This window comes from Pelophylax lessonae, assembly GCF_965119305.1.
Source record: "Pelophylax lessonae genome assembly, chromosome: 5".
NCBI lineage: Eukaryota > Metazoa > Chordata > Amphibia > Anura > Ranidae > Pelophylax > Pelophylax lessonae.
The window spans coordinates 37,828,734-37,848,740 of NC_138772.1; the positions used below are offsets into that span (position 1 = coordinate 37,828,734).

Sequence of the window (20,007 nt, forward strand, 5' to 3'; positions counted from 1 at the left end):
CCTTGACTGACATTTTTGACACTTTTGGGGTTACCAGTGACATTTCTACAGTAATCAGTGCTATACATATGCACTGTTACTGTAAAAATACACTGGCAGTGAAGGGGTTAACTTTTTTTGAAAGGGAGGGGCTATGTGTGTCCCTAGGGGCGTGCTTTCTACTGTGATTGGCTGTGGCTTCAGATGTATGAAGAGTGATCAACGGTTCTACATAGTAGAACCGTATGATCATCCTTCATACACAGGGAGAACTGACAGGTGGCTTTGTTTACACAAGCTGCCTGACTTTCTCCCTCTCCCCCGCCGATCGCAGAGTGACTGGCGGACATCGGGTCCGCCGGTCACACGCGCGGTGGGGTCCGTGACCACGCGGGAGCGCGCCTCCGGGGGCGCGCGCTCGCTCCCTAGACCCTCACAAGCTAGTGACGTAGCCCTACGTCACTTTGCCTGTGAGGGGCTGACTGCCGACGTAGATCGGCGTTAGGCAGTCGGCAAGTGGTTAATAACGTTAACTTTAATAACTTTAACTTTAATAAACTTTTGACTTCTTTCTTTAAAACCTACATAACACAGTACTTGTACTTTTACTCTCAGTACTCGAGTAGCAAATTTTATTTAAAAACTACTGGTACTTTTACTTTCAGTACTTGAGTAGCAAAATTTTTAAAAAAACTACTTGCAATACTTAAGTACAAAAAATGTTGAATACTTTAGTACTTCTACTCAAGTCACTTTTTGATTGAGGATTTCCACTTCTACTCAAGTCACTTTTTGATCGAGCACTTATACTTTTACTCAAGTATGGGTTTCGAGTACTTTATACAACTCTGCATTTAGGCAAAAAAGCATTTGTGAGGTTAGGTACCGATGTTGATTGACCTGGCTCAAATTCAGCATTCCAGTTGACACTAAAAGTGTTCAGTAGGGTTGAGGTCAGAGCTCTGTGCAGGACACTCCCGTTCCTTCACACCAAACTCATCAAACCATGTCTTTATGGAGCTGGTTTGTACACAGGGGCTCAATCATGCTGGAACTGAAAAGGAACTCTGGAACTCTCCAAACTATACCACAACGTTGGAAGTGCACAATTGTCCAAAATGTCTTTGTATGCTGTAGCATTACCAGAATCCTTCACCACATTAGTTTCACCATACAGTGCATTCTACTTTCATAAAGTCATGTCCTGATATTATACCGTATACCGATAATTATTCTTTAAGAAACAGTGCCACCTAGTGCTTGGTCATTGTACACCTGTATGGGATGGTCCATTTGTAGAACTTTGCAACACTTCTGAAAACAGATAAGCCAATCAATTCACAAACCAGTCAAATCATCAGACTGCAATTTTCTTTTTATTATTTGCCTGAATACATGCAGGCCATTTGGTCCACAGGTTAACCTTCATTAAAATTGAAGGTAGGCCACCTAGTGACACCTGTTGGTACTGACCACTATGCGGTCTGTATTGCTATTTCTACTTGTTCCCTGCAGAGAGGCTGCAGTGCTTTTCAGAACATTCCCATTATAGCCCAGAAACCCTCTACTTTAAAAAAAAAAATTCTGTTAAAATAGTTCTGTAGCTGCTTTTGATGTAAACAGAAAGAAGTAAAATATATGTCTAGAAATTTATAAATGAACTAATGGGATTCTTTGTTGTTTTTTTCTCATGTGGTACAGAAGCAAGACATCCTGAAACAAGTGAGTACTGATTACGTTAATATACAGTATATAATACAGGATGCCAGGGATGGGTCCTGCATGGTAGATATGTGTCACCGTTGTTTTGGGTTGTGTTCCCTTTAAGGGGGACAACAAAAGAAGCACTTTTAAGTATTCAGGAATTCTCACTCCTGCAACCTAAGGGGTTCCAGGGTGAGTCATTAAAGAGGGAAAAATGATTTGCAGTTTTCTCAGGATTATCAGGTTATTAATAAATTGCTCTGCATTAGACATGTATCCCAGAGTCCAGAAAATTGGAGAGGTCTGAAAGGGGCAGGAAGCAGCCAGCAGGTGTTCATAAGGGGTTCTGTGGTACAGGTGAGGTGAGGTAAGGGAGCAATGGGCCGTTTGGATGCTGAGACACTGTTGGGCTATTGTAACTAATTCAGGACCCCTAGAGCAGGCAGGGACTTTAAACCCTGCAGTGGGACAAGTGTATGCAGGCGGTGAGCAGAAGTTTTGTTTTCTTTTAGAGTTTATGGACTGTTTTGTTTGTTAAATGCTGAAGACAAGCTTTTTTATTTGCCTTTTTTTTAAAAAGTAAAAACTATTTGTATTTACAAAAGACAATGCTGGTTAGTGATCAAGACCCCCAATATTTATATATATATATATACACACACATACAGTGTTATAAAAAATATACTGTATATTATTATTATTATATAGGATATATATAGCGCCAACAGTATATATAAATAATAGAAGATGCAATCTTATATATATATATATATATATATATATATATATATATATATATATATATATATATATATATATAACCCACTATCCTCCATCTGCTGGTTGCAAGTGGTACATAAAAAAGTGTACCTTGCTGAAAATAAATGAAAGCTGAAATGTATAATAAATATTAAATTTGCACATTAATGTATCTGTTTTAGTGAACAAATCCCAAAAATCAAACACACCTTAAAATGTGTAACACACTGCAATGCACTATGCTACATTGTGGCACACATCAATATGGGTGCATTGTTCTAGTGTGTTAGGGTGCCACTTAAGATGAATGGTACTGCAACCCATGTAATGCACATTGTCGCACATTCACACAAAGTATAGATGCAAATGGGCTTGCATTTGACATGGTATCATCCTCCTACATTTCCCTCAATACAGCAGAGCTCAGACTGGGAGTAGCAGCACTGGTAATCAATCAGATGTCTTGAATGCAGATGTATTGACAATGTGCTGATAGGAGATGAGAGCAGAGTAAGCAGGGGATTGACCTCATCAGTCTGCTGCTGCTCTTTCACTGTCCAATCAGCAGGCTGGGGGTGGAGAGAGGACACCACTGTATTCTTTCTACAGTATGTAACTGTAATTGGGAATGTGGTGTCATCCGCCTGCTGAACTGTGTAAATCCCAGGACTGGATGAACAAAACAACAAATCCTTGGGTTCTCTTATATGTATTTTTCCCTATATTTTGCTGTGTGCATGGAGTTCTGAAAAAATGTATTTTTGCGCTGAACACAATTAGTAATAAAATATGTCTAAAAATATATTTTTTAGCTGGTATTAATATTTTTTTTTTCAGACGATTGACTTTGAAGGTTTCCAGTTGTTCATGAAAACTTTTCTGGAAGTTGAGCTACCGGATGAATTCTGCAAACATCTCTTCATGTCATTTGGAAACAGATTCCAGACTCCCAGCCCTTCAATGCAGAGCAAGTCTCAGCTTCTCTCCGGGGGTAAGACTTCCAATCCACCAAGGGCTGCCATGCTGATTGATTTTATTAACTAAATTGGAAAGATTATGCGTTCATTTAAGTCCAATTAGAACGTTGATATTCCTACCTGTTTTGGAGAATTTAAATTTGAAGCCAGGGGATGACCATAAGAAGCGGTGAACTGACATTTTCAGTCAACAATGGAAACCTATGGCCTTAATACAATACAATACTATGGCTGCAATACATTTTAAAGTCCAACATCAGTTAAAACAATACAATAAATTGCTCAGCATTAGAAAATTTGTCTAAGTGTAGCTTACACTGCAAACCTCACCTCTCTAAAATGGTCCCTTCTTTCTTTCATGTTGCTGCTACTCAGGGCTTTTTTTCAGCAGGAACACGGGGGAACGCAGTTCCGGCACCTCCAGTCTGAATGTATGCAATGGCAAAGGGGTGTTGGGGTCAGCGGGGTGAGCTGAATGGCCTATTGATGCCACCTGCTGGGGGATCTATTGTTGCTGGGAAGAATCTATTGTTGCTGGAGGGCATTTTGTTGGGGGGGGGGGGCTATTGTTGCAGTGGGGGATTGTTGTTTGGGGGAACTATTGTTGCTGGGGGACTATTTTTGTTGGGGGGTCTATTGTTGCAGGGGAGCATTTATTGAGGGGGGGCTGATGTTGCAGTGGAGGATTTATTGTTGTTTGGGGGAACTATTGTTGCTGGGGGGATATTTTTGTTGGGGGGTCTATTGTTGCAGGGGAGGATTTATTGAGGGGGGCGATTGTTGCTGGGGGGCTATTGTTGGGCGTCTGTTGTTGCTGATTGCGGGGGATACATTTGACTGTTTTTTCTATTGTTGCAGGGGTAGATTTATTGTTGCTGGGGGGATCTATTGCTGGGGGGGGGGTCTATTGTTGCTGATTCCAGGGGACCTATTTTACTGCTTTTCTAGTTATTAACAAACTCTATACAAATTACCTAGAACCACAACATGAGACTTGGTTCTGTATTCTCTAAAGGGGGGGTACTGGGAGGTGGGTAGAGGGTGGAACTAAAGGACTCGGATGTGGGTAGGGGGTGGAGACAAGGGGTGACTCAGAAGGAGGGAGTACCTGCACCTATTCTCGGAGAGAAAAAAGCTCTGCTGCTACTGATCATTTGGGTTGAATGATGTAGGGCAGTGTTTTTTAATCTTTTTTCAGTCAAGGCACCCTTTAAAATTCTGCACAAACTTGAGGCACCCATTCTAAAATATAAAACACTAAACTAATAGTTTTAGGTATTGCAGAATCTTCCACACCCAACGTTAGAGGTGATTTATTCCTCCACCTCTGCACATTGGTACTGACTACTACTCCAAACTTTCTCATCTCCCTATGTTTCTCTCCCTCACTCTGCTAATATGACACCAGTGCTGACAGAGAGCAGCAGCAAAGGGGCAAACAAGGACCCCATTAGGCACCCACTATCCTCATTATCCACCTATGGCGTCATACGTTTTTAGGATGCCGGCAGCTGGCCCGCATGGTGCTAAAGGCTAAAGGTTGTAATTCTGCACAAGAAAAACCTGTGGCTTTGTGCAAAAGGCAGATTTGATACACCCACTAGTTTGTTGACAATTTTGGGGCAGTTTTAGACATCTCTAAGGAATCCAGATGGCACCTTAGGGTGCCGTGGAACCCTAGTTGAAAAAGGGCTGACATACTGCAACACAAGAACTACTTGTTGCCTCTTGATAGGCATTGCCTTGCCCTGAATGTGGCACTTCTCCTGGAGAAAGGAGTTTCTTTATCTGTGACCTTGTACATTTTCCCCAACATTTTTTGGACAATAGGGAACAATTTATAAGCGTTTTGCCATGACACCCCTGAAGAACCCAGAAGGTGCCCCAGGGTGCCACGGCACCCTGGTTGAAAAAGGCTGATGTAGGGCATCATTAAATGTATGTCTTCTGTGCCCAAGGTGTCATGGATACATCCCATGAGGTTGCATCATCATTGTCACTCTGGGCTTAAAGTAGAGTACTGCAGAGGACCAAGGTGGTGGGGGGTGAACTTCAAACACAACCTTGAAGTGCCAAATCAGCTGCTGACAAGGCCCGTTCTTGTAATCACACTGGATGAAATACCAAATAAAGGTCCAGTTCACTTCTAGTTCATTCACATTGTGTTCGATCAAGCCCTGATGAAGGGGATATTTTGGACCCCTGAAACACGTTGGTTACGCTTTGGATCGTCCTCCTGACTTTTATTGGAATAACGTTTTATCTGGACCTCTTAGCAGTGGTGTGGCACATTGATTCCCATTTTTGATACATAAAAGTGTGTTTAAGGCATAATAAAGTGGTCATTCCTACAATGTTATGTGTTATTTTATGACACCTTGAGCACCATTTGCAACTCCTTAACCACTTGCCGACCGCCGCAAGTACATATACTGCGGCGGTCAGCCCCTCACAGGCAAAGTGAAGTATGGGTACGTCACTAGCCTGTGAGGCTCTGGGGAGCGAGCGCGCGCCGCCGGAGGCGCGCTCCTGCTCCCGCGCAGTCACGGACTCCCCCGCGCGTGTGACCGGCGGACCCGATGTCCGCCGGTCACTCGCGATCGTCGGGTGGAGAGGGAGAAAGGCAGGCGGCTGATGTAAACAAGCCGCCTGTCATTCGGTTCTACTATGTAGGACCGTTGATCACTGTTCCTACAGCTCAAGCCACAGACAATCACAGTTAGAAGCACGCCCCTAGGGACACACACCACCCCTCCCTCTCAAAAAAAGTTAACCCCTTCACTACCAGTGTCATTTTACAGTAACAGTGCATATGTATAGCACTGATTACTGTAGAAATGTCACTGGTAACCCCAAAAGTGTCAAAAATGTCAGTCAAGGGTCCTATCTGTCCGTCCCAATGTCGCAGTACCGCAAAAAAAAAGCAGATCGCCGCCATTACGCATTAAAAAAAAAAGCAACAAAAATGACAAAAATCTTTCCCTTTGTTAGTAAACGCGATAACTTTTGCGCAAATCCAATCAAAATACGCTTATTGCGATTTTTTTTACCAAAAATATGTAGCAGAAAACAAATTGGCCTAAAATGTTAAAAAATTTTGATTTTTACATTTTTTGAGGGGGGGGGGGGGGGAATTTCATATAAAAAAATGTGAAAAATATTGTTATTTTTTCAAAATTGTCGCTCTTTTTTTGTTTATAGCGCAAAAATTAAAAATCGCACAGGTGATCAAATACCACAAAACGCTCTATTTGTGCGGGGAAAAAAGGACGTAAATTTAATTTGGGTACAGCATCACACGACCGCACAATTGTCCGTTAAAGTAACGCAGTGCTGAATCGCAAAATATGGCCTGGTCAGGAATGGGGTAAAATCTTCCGGTCTTAAAGCGGTTAAAAATACGCTCATTGAGAATTTTTTTGTCAAAGACATGTAGCTAAATACATTTTGGCCTAAATATATGACAAAAATTGAATATATTGGATATTTTTTAACTATCAAAGTAGAAAAATATTGTTATTTTTTCAAAATTGTCAAAATTGTCGTAAATTTGCGTTTGGGTACGGCGTTGCATGACCGCGCAATTGTCAATTAAAGTCGCACAGTGTCGAATCGCAAAAAGTGGCCCAGACGTAAGACAGCAAAATCCTCCGGTGGTAAAGTGGTTAAATAGATACTCTCCTTGCCCATTTAGTCTCTGTGTAAAGGGGTCTCCCTATCCCACTGATACTTCCCTCCCTACCCTGGTCAAACAGAATCCCTAGAATTGCCTGGTGTCAGATCCTAAGGGTATATAACTCATTCTGTCACGTGACAGTGCTCAGGCGCAGTGATTGGTTGCTAGACCTGAGCACTGTCAGATGGCAGGAAGTCGCGTGCTACTCATACCTGAGAAACATCAGGTACAGTATTTTCTCCAGCTGAGGCAGTGGAAGGAACTGCAGGCAAGGTGAGTATCCAGTGATTGGAGGCCCCTATTCACCAACGCTGTCACTTTATCCCTGGATAGACAACATGACTCTTTCCCTTTAAGTGGTTTTGCAGCTTCATGAATGTAGGGCCTATGTGTTTTTTTTTCTTTTTTCTCATGACAGGTTCCCTTTAACCACTTAAGCCCCGGAAGATTTTACCCCCATTCTGACCAGGGTTTTTTTTGCGATTTTTTTACTGTGTGAATTTAACGGACAATTGCGCGGTCGTGCGACGCTGTACCTAAATGAATTTGACGTCTTTTTTCCCCACATACAGAGCTTTCTTTTGGTGGTATTTGATCACCCGTACGATTTTTTGATCATGCGCTATAAACAAAAAAAGAGCGTCAATTTTGCAAAGATAACAATATTTTTCACATTTTTTTATATGAAATTCCCCCCAAAAAAATGTAAAAATCAAAGTTTTTTTAACATTTTCGGCCAATTTGTTTTATGCTACGTATGTTTGGTAAAAAAAAATCGCAAAAAGCGTATTTAGATTGGTTTGCGCAAAAGTTATCGCGTTTACTAATAAAGGGAAAGATTTTTGTCATTTTTGGTGTTTTTTTTTTAACGAGTAATGGCGGCGATCTGCGATTTTTTTTTTTGCGGTACTGCGACATTGCGGCGGACAGATCGGACCCTTGACTGACATTTTTGACACTTTTGGGGTTACCAGTGACATTACTGCAGTAATCATTGCTATAAATATGCGCTGTTACTGTAAAAATGTCACTGGCAGGGAAGGGGTTAACTGTATTGGAGAGGGAGGGGTTAAGTGTGTCCTAGGGGCGTGCTTCTAACTGTGATTGGACATGTCTACTATTGTAAAAACAGAGATCAACAGTTCTACATAGTAGAACCGTCTGATCTCCATTTTTACACAGGGGAGAATGACAGGTGGCTTGTTTACATTAGCCGCCCGCCTTTCTCCCGCTCTACCGACGATCGTAGTGTGACCGGCGGACATCGGGTCCGCCGGTCACACGCGCGGACTCCTCCGTGAACGAGCCGCGGCGGGCGCGCGCCTCAGCGGGCGCGCGCTAGCCCGCTATTGGCTCACAAACCGGTCACAGGCGAGCGACGTATATATACGTCACTTTGCCTGACCGGGGCTGACCGCCGCAGTATATCTACTTGCGGCGGTCGGCAAGCGGTTAAAAAATAATTTTTACTTTGCCCTGGAAGACACTCATGTCATAGAGAGCCGGTGAGGATGCAGTCGGTTTACGTTTGCAAAACATGCAGTCAGGGTGATGAATCAGCGGTCGCTTTCTTTCATTTGTCATTGTGGCAACAATTATCTCATCCCGACCCTACAGTTATGACTCTCCCCGATAGACAGATTGTCATCGACAGCTTTAACCATGTGCTGTGAAATTGCAATTACACATTCGTGGTATTTCAATCCTGCAAAGAGACAAAAGATGTCTTGGCGCTGTCAGGTGATAAACGCCAAGATAATTTGCTATATACGTCTTGTTCTCGGCGCATTATGCGACAGCGGAATCTTAAGAGTTTATTATCATTGCTTCTACAAACTGTCGTCATTTGGCATGTTTGATTTGTTGGTTTTAGGAAGGAAGGACAAAATAAAGTGTTGATTTTTGTTTTTTTTTTAGGTGCTTTGTGGCCCCTTTTCTCCTTCCCTGTGGCCCCTACAGATTAAATCATTCAAACCTTAAAAAATAGGGATCTTTGTGATTTGCAGAAACGAATCAACTTTTATTTTTTCATATAAATGTAGCACTGCCCCCTAGAGGGCTGCTGAAGATTACACTTTAAGGATTGCCCTGGGTTACCCGTAGCAACTGGTTGCAGAAACGTATCACTTTAAGTTCTTGGCTCAGTTAATGATCAGTCTAGGGGTTGTTGTTTTTGTGATTTTATTTAACCAGTTAAGCCCCGGAAGATTTTACCCCCCTCCTGACCAGGGTTTTTTTTGCGATTCGACACTGCGTGACTTTAACGGACAATTGCGCGGTTGTGCGACGCTGTACCTAAACAAATTTGACGTTTTTTTTCCCCCACAAATAGAGCTTTCTTTTTGTGGTATTTGATCACCTGTGCGATTTTTTGATCATGCGCTATAATCAAAAAAAGAGCAACAATTTTGCAAAAATAACAATATTTTTCAAATTTTTTTGAAACATATGAAATCCCCCCCCCCCCCCCAAAAAAATGTAAAAATCAAAATTTTTTAACATTTTTGGCCAATTTGTTTTCTGCTACATATGCTTGGTAAAAAAATCACAATAAGCGTATTTTGATTGGTTTGCGCAAAAGTTATTGCGTTTACTAACTAAGGGAAAGATTTTTGTCATTTTTGTTGTTTTTTTTTAACGAGTAATGGCGGCGATCTGCGATTTTTTTTTTTTGCGGGACTGCGACATTGCGGCGGACAGATCGGACCCTTGACTGACATTTGTGACACTTTTGGGGGACCAGTGACATTACTGCAGTAATCAGTGCTATAAATATGCACTGTTACTGTAAAAATGACACTGGCAGGGAAGGGGTTAACTTTATTGGGGAAGGAGGGGTTAAGTATGTCCCTAGGGGCGTGTTTCTAACTGTGATTGGACATGGCTACTGGTGTAAGAACAGAGATCAACGGTCCTACATAGTAGAACCGTGTGATCTCCATTTTTACACAGGGGAGAATGACAGGCGGCTTTGTTTACATTAGCCGCCTGCCTTTCCCCCTTTACGACGAACGACCGCGAGTGACCGGCGGACATCGGGTCTGCCGGTCACACGCACTGACTTGTTAGGGAATGAGCCGGGGCGGGCACGCGCCTCTGCGGGCGTGCGGTCGCCCGCTATTGGCTCACAAGCAAGTGACAAGCTAGTGACGTACCCATACGTCACTTTACCTGGCCGGGGCTGACCGCCGCAGTATATGTATTTGCCGTGGTCGGCAACCGGTTAAATTGGGATGGGAGAAGGGATGAGTGGGATACTCCAACTGCTAACTATTCACAATGCTTAGGACTCTAAACTTAAGAATGCGGCAAGGCCGCTACTTCATCCTGCCACTTGAATGAGGATGAGGTAAGTGTTTCTAAAGTATTTTCTCTTCAGGGTACTCCCCAAGTACCACCTTTCTCTCTGGGCTAGCTGGCACCCGTCCACTGACTCTACACTCCAGAGTGGTCCCCTTCCTGGGCAGACCCCTGGGCAAGTTCCTCTGTACTCACGGACACCGTTTTTCCAGATTCTGCTGTGCCCCAACTCCTGTAGTCAGCTCCTCCTGGACCTCCGGGTTCAGTCTCACGCCCCTGGTACACCAGGCCGACTGCCTGTTTCCACCACCAACTGTTGCAGAAGAGGAGGCAGCCGCCACCCTCCTTCTGGGACCTGGTTTCCCGCCCAAAGACCTCTACCCCCTGTACAGAGAGGATAAATAAAGATACAAGACCTTTACCCACACGAGGAAGGAAAAACTCAAGATAGGCTTGGGTCCACCATAGGGGTCAACCACAGAGGTCCATCATGGAGGACCAGCCAACTCAGTAAAATGTTCCTCTATATACATATAACCATAAGAAAAAGATCTGTTTACAATCTCAAAATTACATGCCAAGCATCATAAACTATCTGGCTTATGAAGTTTTCCATCCAACATGTTTCTTGGAATGAAATCCACTTTTCAAGCATTCATATGCAGTTTAACCACTTACTGATCTCCGCACAACTATATACGGTAAGCCCCTCCTGGGCGAAGTTACGTACCGGTACGTCACTCGCCCACGAGCCTCTAGGGGGCGAGCGCAGGCCACCGGGGTCGAACGCCGGAGGCGTGCTCCCGCCCCCGCTCATTCCCTGACATCCCCGTGCGAGTGACCGGCGGCTCCGATGTCCACCGGTCACTCGCGATCTCCCGCTGGAGAGGGAGAAAGGCAGACGGCTGATGTAAACACAGCCGTCTGTCATTGTCCTTGATGTAACTACAGAGACTATACAATCCTGCTACGTACAATCGTATGTCTCTGTGGTTACATCACAAGCCACGCCCCCCACAGTTAGAATCACGCCCCTAGGGATACATTTAACCCACTGATCACCAATAAAGTTAACCCCTTCCCTGCCAGTGTCATTTTTACAGTAACAGTGCATATGTATAGCACTGATTACTGTAGTAATGTCACTGGTACTCCCAAAAGTGTCAAAAATGTCAGTCAAGGGCTCGATATGTCGCAGTCCCGCAATAAAAAAATCGCATATTGCCGCCATTACTAGTTAAAAAAAAAAACAATAAAAATGACATAAATCTTTCCCGTAGTTAGTAAACCCTAACTTTTGTGCAAGCCAATCAAAATACGCTTATTGCTATTTTTTTTTACCAAAAATATGTAACAGAAAACAAATTGGCCTAAAATGTTAAAAAATTTGGATTTTTTACATTTTTTGGTCGGGGAATTTCATATAAAAAAATTTGAAAAATATTGTTATTCTTTTCAGCATTGTTGCTCTTTTTTTGTTTATAGCGCAAAAAGTAAAAATCGCACAGATGATCAAATACCACCAAAAGAAAGCTCTGTTTGTGGGAAAAAAAATACATCAATTTCATTTGGGTACAGCATCGCATGACCGCGCAATTGTCTGTTAAAGTCACGCAGTGCCGAATCGCAAAATAGGCCCTGGTCTTTGAGCAGCCAAATCCTCCGGGGCTTAAGTGGTTAAATAACATAGAAGATTCTAGGTAATAGAGTAGAAATATTGTATGGTATTTAATAGCACATCTTTAAACATTAGCAAAATATCCCAAAACCATTTTCAAAATGTCTGAAGATCACTCGTACTGAGAGGACACATTAGGATGTAGAGCCTATGCCCAACATGAGTATAGAGCGGGTTCCATGGCAGAGGTCCATAATAGAAGTCCAACCCATTCAATCATACATTCCCCTTTTTAAAACCATATGAAAAAGACCCTTTTGCAATCTCTTGGTCACATGCCAAGCATCATAGATTATCTTGCACTGGAGGGTTTTCATCCAACACCTTTCTTGGAACAAAGTCCACAATTTCAAGGATGCATATGCAGTTTAAAAACAGAGATAATCATATGTAATATGTCATTTATCGCACATCCCTAAACACTGACAAAATATCCAACAATAATTGTCAACATTTCTAAAGATCATCCTGTACAAAAAGGACACGTCTTATGGAACGCTACACAGCTACAATCTCTCCAGTGGAGAAGTGGAGCTCCAGGCCAATTTTTGTAAAACATTTCAGATAATTTGAGGAAGAATAATTTGTTTTATTTTGATACAATGAAGCAATTTCTGAGCATTAAAGTTGTATAGGGATGCCCACGGGAGGCAATGTCAGAAAGAGGGCCTCTAGGGTCAGTGATGTCTTTCAGGGAATGACCATTAGCAATAATATCACACAGGGGACATCGAAGGGCAGTGATGTCACAAAGGTGATACTTATGGGAGTAGATGCCACACAGATGATTTACCTAATCAGTAAGGCAACACCAGAGACATCCATTTACAGTGATGTCACAAAGGGTATGCCTGTTTGGTGGAAATGTCACACATGTGATTCCTATGAGCAATGATGTCACACATAGGACATCCATGGACAGTGATGTCACAAAGCTTACATCCATGGGTGGAAATGTCACACAGGTGATTCCCATAAGCAGTGATGTCACAAAGGAAGCACTTATGGGTAGAGATGTCACACAGGTAATTCCCATGAGCAGTGATGTCCCACAGGGGACATCCATGCACAATGATGTCATAAAGGGTACACGCTGTACAAAGTGCACTCCTGAATTCTGCACTCTGTATGTAGCACACTCCTGAATTCTGCACTCTGTATGTAGCACACTCCTGAATTCTGCACTCTGTACGTAGCGCACTCCTGAAATCTGTACAAAGCGCACTCCTGAACTCTGCACTCTGTATGTAGCACACTCCTGAACTCTGTACAAAGAGGACTTCTGAACTCTGCACTCTGTATGTAGCACACTCCTGAACTCTGTACAAAGAGGACTTCTGAACTCTGCACTCTGTATGTAGCACACTCCTGAATTCTGAACTCTGCACATAGCGCACTCGTGAAATCTGCACGTAGCACACTTCTGAACTCTGCACTCTGTACGTAGCGCACTCCTGAACTCTGTACAAAGCTCACTCCTGAATCCTGTACTCTGTATGTAGCACACTCTTGAATTCTGCACTCTGCACATAGCGCACTCCTGAACTCTGCACGTAGCGCACTCCTGAACTCTGCACGTAGCGCACTCCTGAACTCTTCAATCTGTACAGAGCGTACTCCTGAACCCTGCACTCTGTATGTAGCACACTCCTGAACTCTGCATACATAGTCTCACTGATACAACTGGCCCTTTGAGAGCAACCATAATGGCGATGCGGCCCTCAATGAAATTGAGTTTGACACCCCTGTCCTAGTACATTGTCCTAACTAGTCTGCAATCACCAAGTTCACTCAGCCTTATGTTAGAGGGGATATGTTGTGACTTCTGCATATTGGTTTTCTCTCATCTTAGTTCACATTTAAGGTGACATCGTTTTCAAAGAATAAGGATTTCAAAGGTTATAAAAGCATTCTATCAATCTACTACCTTGTCCTGTCTGCCATAACAGCTAGTACAGCGTGATAAGTAGTAGAAAAAAGTTCCAAAATGTCAAATATCACATCTTTTATATGAATGCTTTTATCTTTTATTTTTTGGAGTCTACAGGTCAATCTTTGATCTACTCCTCCAAACCTTCTAGGAGAATTCATGAGTGCTGTCAATGCTTTCTACATTTCTGAGCTGTTAAGTTGGATTGTTTTTTTTCTTTCTAGGTCTTCGAATGAATTACAGAAGTAACAGTTCATCCCGATCTTCATCCCCGGTGTCTCTGCGTCCACCAGACATGATTCAGCTGAAAGACATCGTCTGTTACTTATCGCTGCTGGAGAGAGGAAGGCCGGAGGACAAGCTTGAGTGTCAGTATATGAAGCTCAGTGAACATAAAACACATTTTTTTATTAATGAGATTAGGGGCGGCATTGTCACTTCTTTACTACTTTACCGCACCAAGTACTGCACTTATTATGGTAGTATTGCATGTTATTTCTGCTGTATCTTCTCCGTGACCAGGCTGTTACTACCAGAAATTTGACTTCTTTTTTATATTACGCTTCTAAATGTAGCTTTACAATAGCCAATGCACCCATGCACTTGGCAGCATTTTGGTACATATTCTAGAGCAGGGGGTCTCCAAACTGCGGCCCTTTGTTGCCCTAGTCTGGCCCATTTGGCACTATTCTTCCCAATGATATGAGGCACTATTCTTCCCAACAGGGCTGCTGTTAGGAATCACGGGGCCTCATACAGCCTACCTGACAGGGGCCCCTTCCCCCTGGCCAAAAGTGACTGAGGACATAGATGTATTCATGTCTTTCTCTGGAGCCTCAGCTGCACAGATGAATGAATAGGAAGCACTCCGAGCATTCCCGCTCATTCACAAACTGAAGCATAGTAAACACAGTTTACTATGCTTCAGTGATAAATGAACAGAGTCAGTGATATGTATGGTACAGTGTACCTGCAGCAGCTGCCGGCAGGAGAGGGGAGGAAAGGGGCACACATAGGGGTGATGGAGAACAGATTGAAGGGGTGCATGTGCTAATATAGTTAAAGATGCAACACTGAAAGTGGAGTGGCTGCTCACCCAATAATAAATACTGGAAACAAATGATACCAAAGTATCTACCCCCAGAGGGTTTTTTGGCAGCAATAGTGGTAGTCAAAAAATGAAAAGGTTCTATATAAATATATATTTTATTAACATATCAAAATGTGACAAGAAAAAGTGGTGTACATGATAAAAAGCCCCATGATGGGGAAATGTAAATTATGAGCTCCGGTTACAAATGGTAACAACATATATCTCATACAGTATCATTGCATGATAATACACAGCATCGACCCCAAATAGTAGAGAGTGGGGGAGCAAGAGCCCCGACGCGTTTCAACCATGTGCTAAAACCAATCCCGTGCAGTGCAGCCGGGGGGAGAAAGAGGAGGAGAAGCTGGTAGTGCTGCAAGGGGAGATAGAAGAGGATCGGTGTCTGCAATAAAACAGTACAACTGGACCTCCTGCTCAGCAGATGCCTGGGCCCCCCTTTTGAACTGATGGGGTCTGGGCCCAGTACAGGAGGGCTGGCTGTACTGCCTTGTCAGCGGCCCTGCCTCCCAATGATATGAGGCACTTTTCCTCCCATTTTCACCTACTATGGGGCACTATTCCTGCCACTGACACCTACTATGGGGCACTATTCCTCCCACTCATACCTACTATGGGGCACTATTCCTCCTACTGATACCTACTATGGGGCACTATTCCTCCCACTGACACCTACTATGGGGCACTATTCCTCCCACTCATACCTACTATGGGGCACTATTCCTCCCACTCATACCTACTATGGGGCACTATTCCTCCCACTGATACCTACTTTGGGACACTATTCCTCCCACTGATACCTACTATGGGGCACTATTCCTCCCACTGATACCTACTATGGGGCACTATTCCTCCCACTGATACCTACTATGGGGCACTATTCCTCCCACTTATACCTACTATGGGGCACTATTCCTGCCACTGACACCTACTATGGGGCACTATTCCTCCCACTTATACCTACTATGTGGCACTATTCCTCCCACTGACACCTACTATGGGGCACTATTCCTCCCACTGATACCTACTGTGGGGCACTATTCCTCCCACTGATACCTACTGTGGGGCACTATTCCTCCCACTGATACCTACTATGGGGCACTATTCCGCCAACTGATACCTCCTATGGGGAACTACTTCTCCCACTTATACCAATGATGGTGTACTAGTCCTCCTACTAATGCCAATGATGGGGCACTACTCCTCCTCCTCCTTCTGACCACCAACCCTGTGGCCATGTTTATTCTCACTGATGCTGGGCGAGGGGCAGTTTCTACCCCTCCCCCCCCGGCCACAATCAGGCCCCCTAAAGTCTGAAGGACAGTAAACATGTCCTTTGTTTGAAAAGTTTGGAGACCCCTGTTCTAGAGCAGGGGTCTCCAAACTTTCTAAACAAAGGGCCAGTTTATAGTCCTTCAAACTTAAGGGAGTCCACACTCCGGCCAGCAGGAGAGGAAATTTTCCTGGCAACAGTGGGAGTAAACATTGCCACATTTGGTATTAGGGGGAGAACAAATGCCCCATTGTTGGTATCATTGGAAGGAATAATACCTAATTGTTGGTGTCAGCGGGAGAGCTGGTGCCCTATTGTTGATGTCAATTGGCAGACTAGTGTCTTGTATCAGTGGGAGGAATAGTGCCCCAAGGCCCAGATAAAGGCAAGCAAAGGGCCACATCCGTCCCCCGGGCCACAGTTTGAAGACCATTGTTCTAGAGCAGCATTCAGAGCTGTAAAAAAAAACAAATCCCACATTCAGAAAATAGTTTTTTTTTCAAATGCTTTACATTATGCATGTTAATGTTTGTGCAACATTTTAAATGCTGTACAAGACAACAGGTATGATTCCTGGGCGGGAAATACACTATGTCAAAAGTATTGGGACGCCTGCCTTTACACACACGTGAACTTTAATGGCATCCCAGTCTTAGTCCGTAGGGATCAATATTGAGTTGGCCCACCCTTTGCAGCTATAACACCTTCAACTTTTCTGGGAAGGCTCCATAAAGACATGGATAAGTGAGTTTGGGGTGGAGGAACGTAACTGGCTTGCACAGAGTTCTGACCTCAACCCGATAGAACACCTTTGGGATGAATTAGAGCAGAGACTGCGAGCCAGGCCTTCACTCCAACATTAGTGCCTGACCTCACAAATGAGTCTCTGCTCTAATTCATCCCAAAAGTGTTCAATCGGGTTGAGGCCAGGACGCTGTGCATAGGGTTGCCACCTCATCCCTTTAAAACAGAACACATATTAATTACACAGGTTCTGTGGCTGATTAGGCTTGTAATTGAACTCATTTGGTGCCTTATCTACATGAAATTGGCCCCAGAACCTGTGTAATTAATATGTGTTCTGTTTTAAAGGGATGAGGTGGCAACCCTAGCTGTGCAGGTCAGTCAAGTTCCTCCACCCCAAACTCACTCATCCATGTCTTTATGGACCTTGTGGACAGCCTTCCCAGAAGAGTTGAAGCTGTTATAGCTGCAAAGGGTGGGCCAACTCAATATTGAACCCTACGGACTAAGACTGGGATGCCATTAAAGTTTATGCGTGTGTAAAAGCAGGCGTCCCAATACTTTTATATATTTATATAGTGTATATTATATACATATATACCAATGGTTTCATTTTTAGTATGAGATGCCGAGGATACTTTCGTGGGAGAACAGTGCTCTCTAGTGGATGAATTGGATAGTTACATCAGCCATCAGATTTGTGATTAGTATTCAGTATCTGCATTCAGATTACGGGAAATGTCTGACATTTTTTTGTCCAACACACTGTCAATCACCTTCTTTTTATTTCATCGGCTTCGTGATAGCCTCCTGACATCCTGGAAGGTTAATAAGCTGTGCAATACTGTAATTCCCAGCAACATTTGATATAAGGGAGTTTAATTACATTAGTGTTGAAGCTGCTTTTCTAAACAGTTTAGGATGACAATGCTAAGTCCACTCGAACTTTCAGCTAAGTATATTCTGGGTGAATCACAGCAAAAAGTGCGCTAAAAATTAATTTTATCTAGCCACTTGCTGATCCAGCCTATCTCATGACCTTTGTTGCTTGCAAATAGAAATCATTATTTTTTTTGAGAGAAAATAACTTAGAACCCCCAACAAATATATATATATATATATATATATATATATATATATATATATATATATATATATATATATATATATATATATATATATATAATGTGTTTATATGTATAAATGTATGTATATGTGTGTGTGTATATATATATATATATATATATATATATATATATTTAGCAGAGACCCTAGACTAGAAAATGATGGTTGTTGCAATATTTTATGTCAATACTGTATTTGCGCAACGGTCTTTCAAATGCATATGTAGAAAAATTGTTAAAAAATACTCTTTAAATAATTTTAAAAAAATAAATAAATAGTTACCCCAACTTTTTTTGTATAATGTGAAAGATGATATTACGCCGAGTAAATAGATACCTAACATGTCATGCTTTAACCACTTTAGGTCTGCTCACATTACTGCTACTGCGGCAATGTGGCGCGTTATCGTTATAGTACTACGTCGCTGGACTCCTCCCCCTGTAGGTGGCGCGCTCCCGCTGTTTTCAGTCACAGCGGGAGTCGGGCCAGGGGAGGAGCAGCGGCGATCGCCGCTGCTCTTCCCCGACCGTCGGGGAATCGAGTGTGGAAATCCGCCCACTTGTGTAAACAGAGCGGGCGGATCTCCTAAGTGACAGGGAGTGACAGATTACAGGGTTCAGCATAGCTAAACATGCGATCTGTCCCTCTGTCACTCAGTCACCTCCCCCCACACACGTTAGTAAGCACCAGGCATACATTAACCCCTCCCTCTCCAATAAAATTAACCCCTTCCCTGCCAGTGTTATTTTTACAGTAACAGTGCATATATATAGCACTGATTACTGCAGTAATGTCACTGGTAACCCCAAAAGTGTCAAAAATGTCAGTCAAGGGTCCGATCTGTCTGCCGCAATGTCGCAGTCCCGCAAAAAAAAACGCAGATCGCCGCCATTTCTCGTTAAAAAAAAAAACACCAAAAATGACAGAAATCTTTCCCTTAGTTAGTAAACGCAATAACTTTTGCGCAAACCAATCAAAATACGCTTATTGTGATTTTTTTTTTTACCAAACATAGGTAGCAGAAAACAAATTGGCCAAAATTTTTTAAAAAATTTGATTTTTACATTTTTTTGGGGGGGAATTTCATATAAAAAAATGTTAAAAATATTGTTATTTTTTCAAAATAAACGCATTTTTTAGTTTATAGCGCAAAAAGTAAAAATCGCACAGGTGATCAAATACCACCAAAAGAAAGCTCTGTTTGCGGGAAAAAAAGGATGTAAATTTCGTTTGGGTACGGCGTCGCACGACCGCGCAATTGTCAGTTAAATTCGCACAGCGCCGAATCGCAAAAAGTGCCCCAGACGTAAGACAGCAAAATCCTCCAGTGGTAAAGTGGTTAAAATCATACACGCTCGTGGAATGGTGACTAACTATGGTACCTAAAAATCTCCATAGGCAAGGCTTTAACATTTTTTTGTCAATAGTTAGGCTCCATGTACATGGGACGTTGTTAAAAGTCCCTTTGAATGCTGGAATTTTTAGGACGTTTGAAACGTCCGTTCAGTCGCGTTTGTACCCGCGTTTAGCGGGCGTTTAGCAGCTTTTGCGGGCGTTTGCGTTTAGAAGCGTTCCTAGAGGTCAAAAAAATTATTCCCCTTTAAAAGTGGAAAAACGCGAACGCTAAACGCGGGTCATCGCGTTCAGACGCGTTCGGACGCGTTTAGACGCGTTTGGACTCGTTTGTACGTTTGAAACGCCGGGAAACACACGTTCGAACGCAAATAATTGCGTTCTAAAAACAGTCCCTG

The 20,007-nt window shown here is 42.9% G+C and overlaps 1 protein-coding gene across 1 annotated transcript in view; it reads left to right on the plus strand.

Moving 5' to 3' along the window:
• DGKB (diacylglycerol kinase beta) overlaps positions 1-20,007 on the plus strand; it is a 905,602-nt gene that overhangs the window by 308,316 nt on the left and 577,279 nt on the right. Inside the window, exons 5-7 of the mRNA XM_082259056.1 lie at positions 1,681-1,701; positions 3,280-3,433; positions 14,228-14,371. Coding sequence (XP_082115182.1) covers positions 1,681-1,701; positions 3,280-3,433; positions 14,228-14,371 — 319 coding nt within the window. The remainder of the gene's footprint in view (positions 1-1,680; positions 1,702-3,279; positions 3,434-14,227; positions 14,372-20,007) is intronic.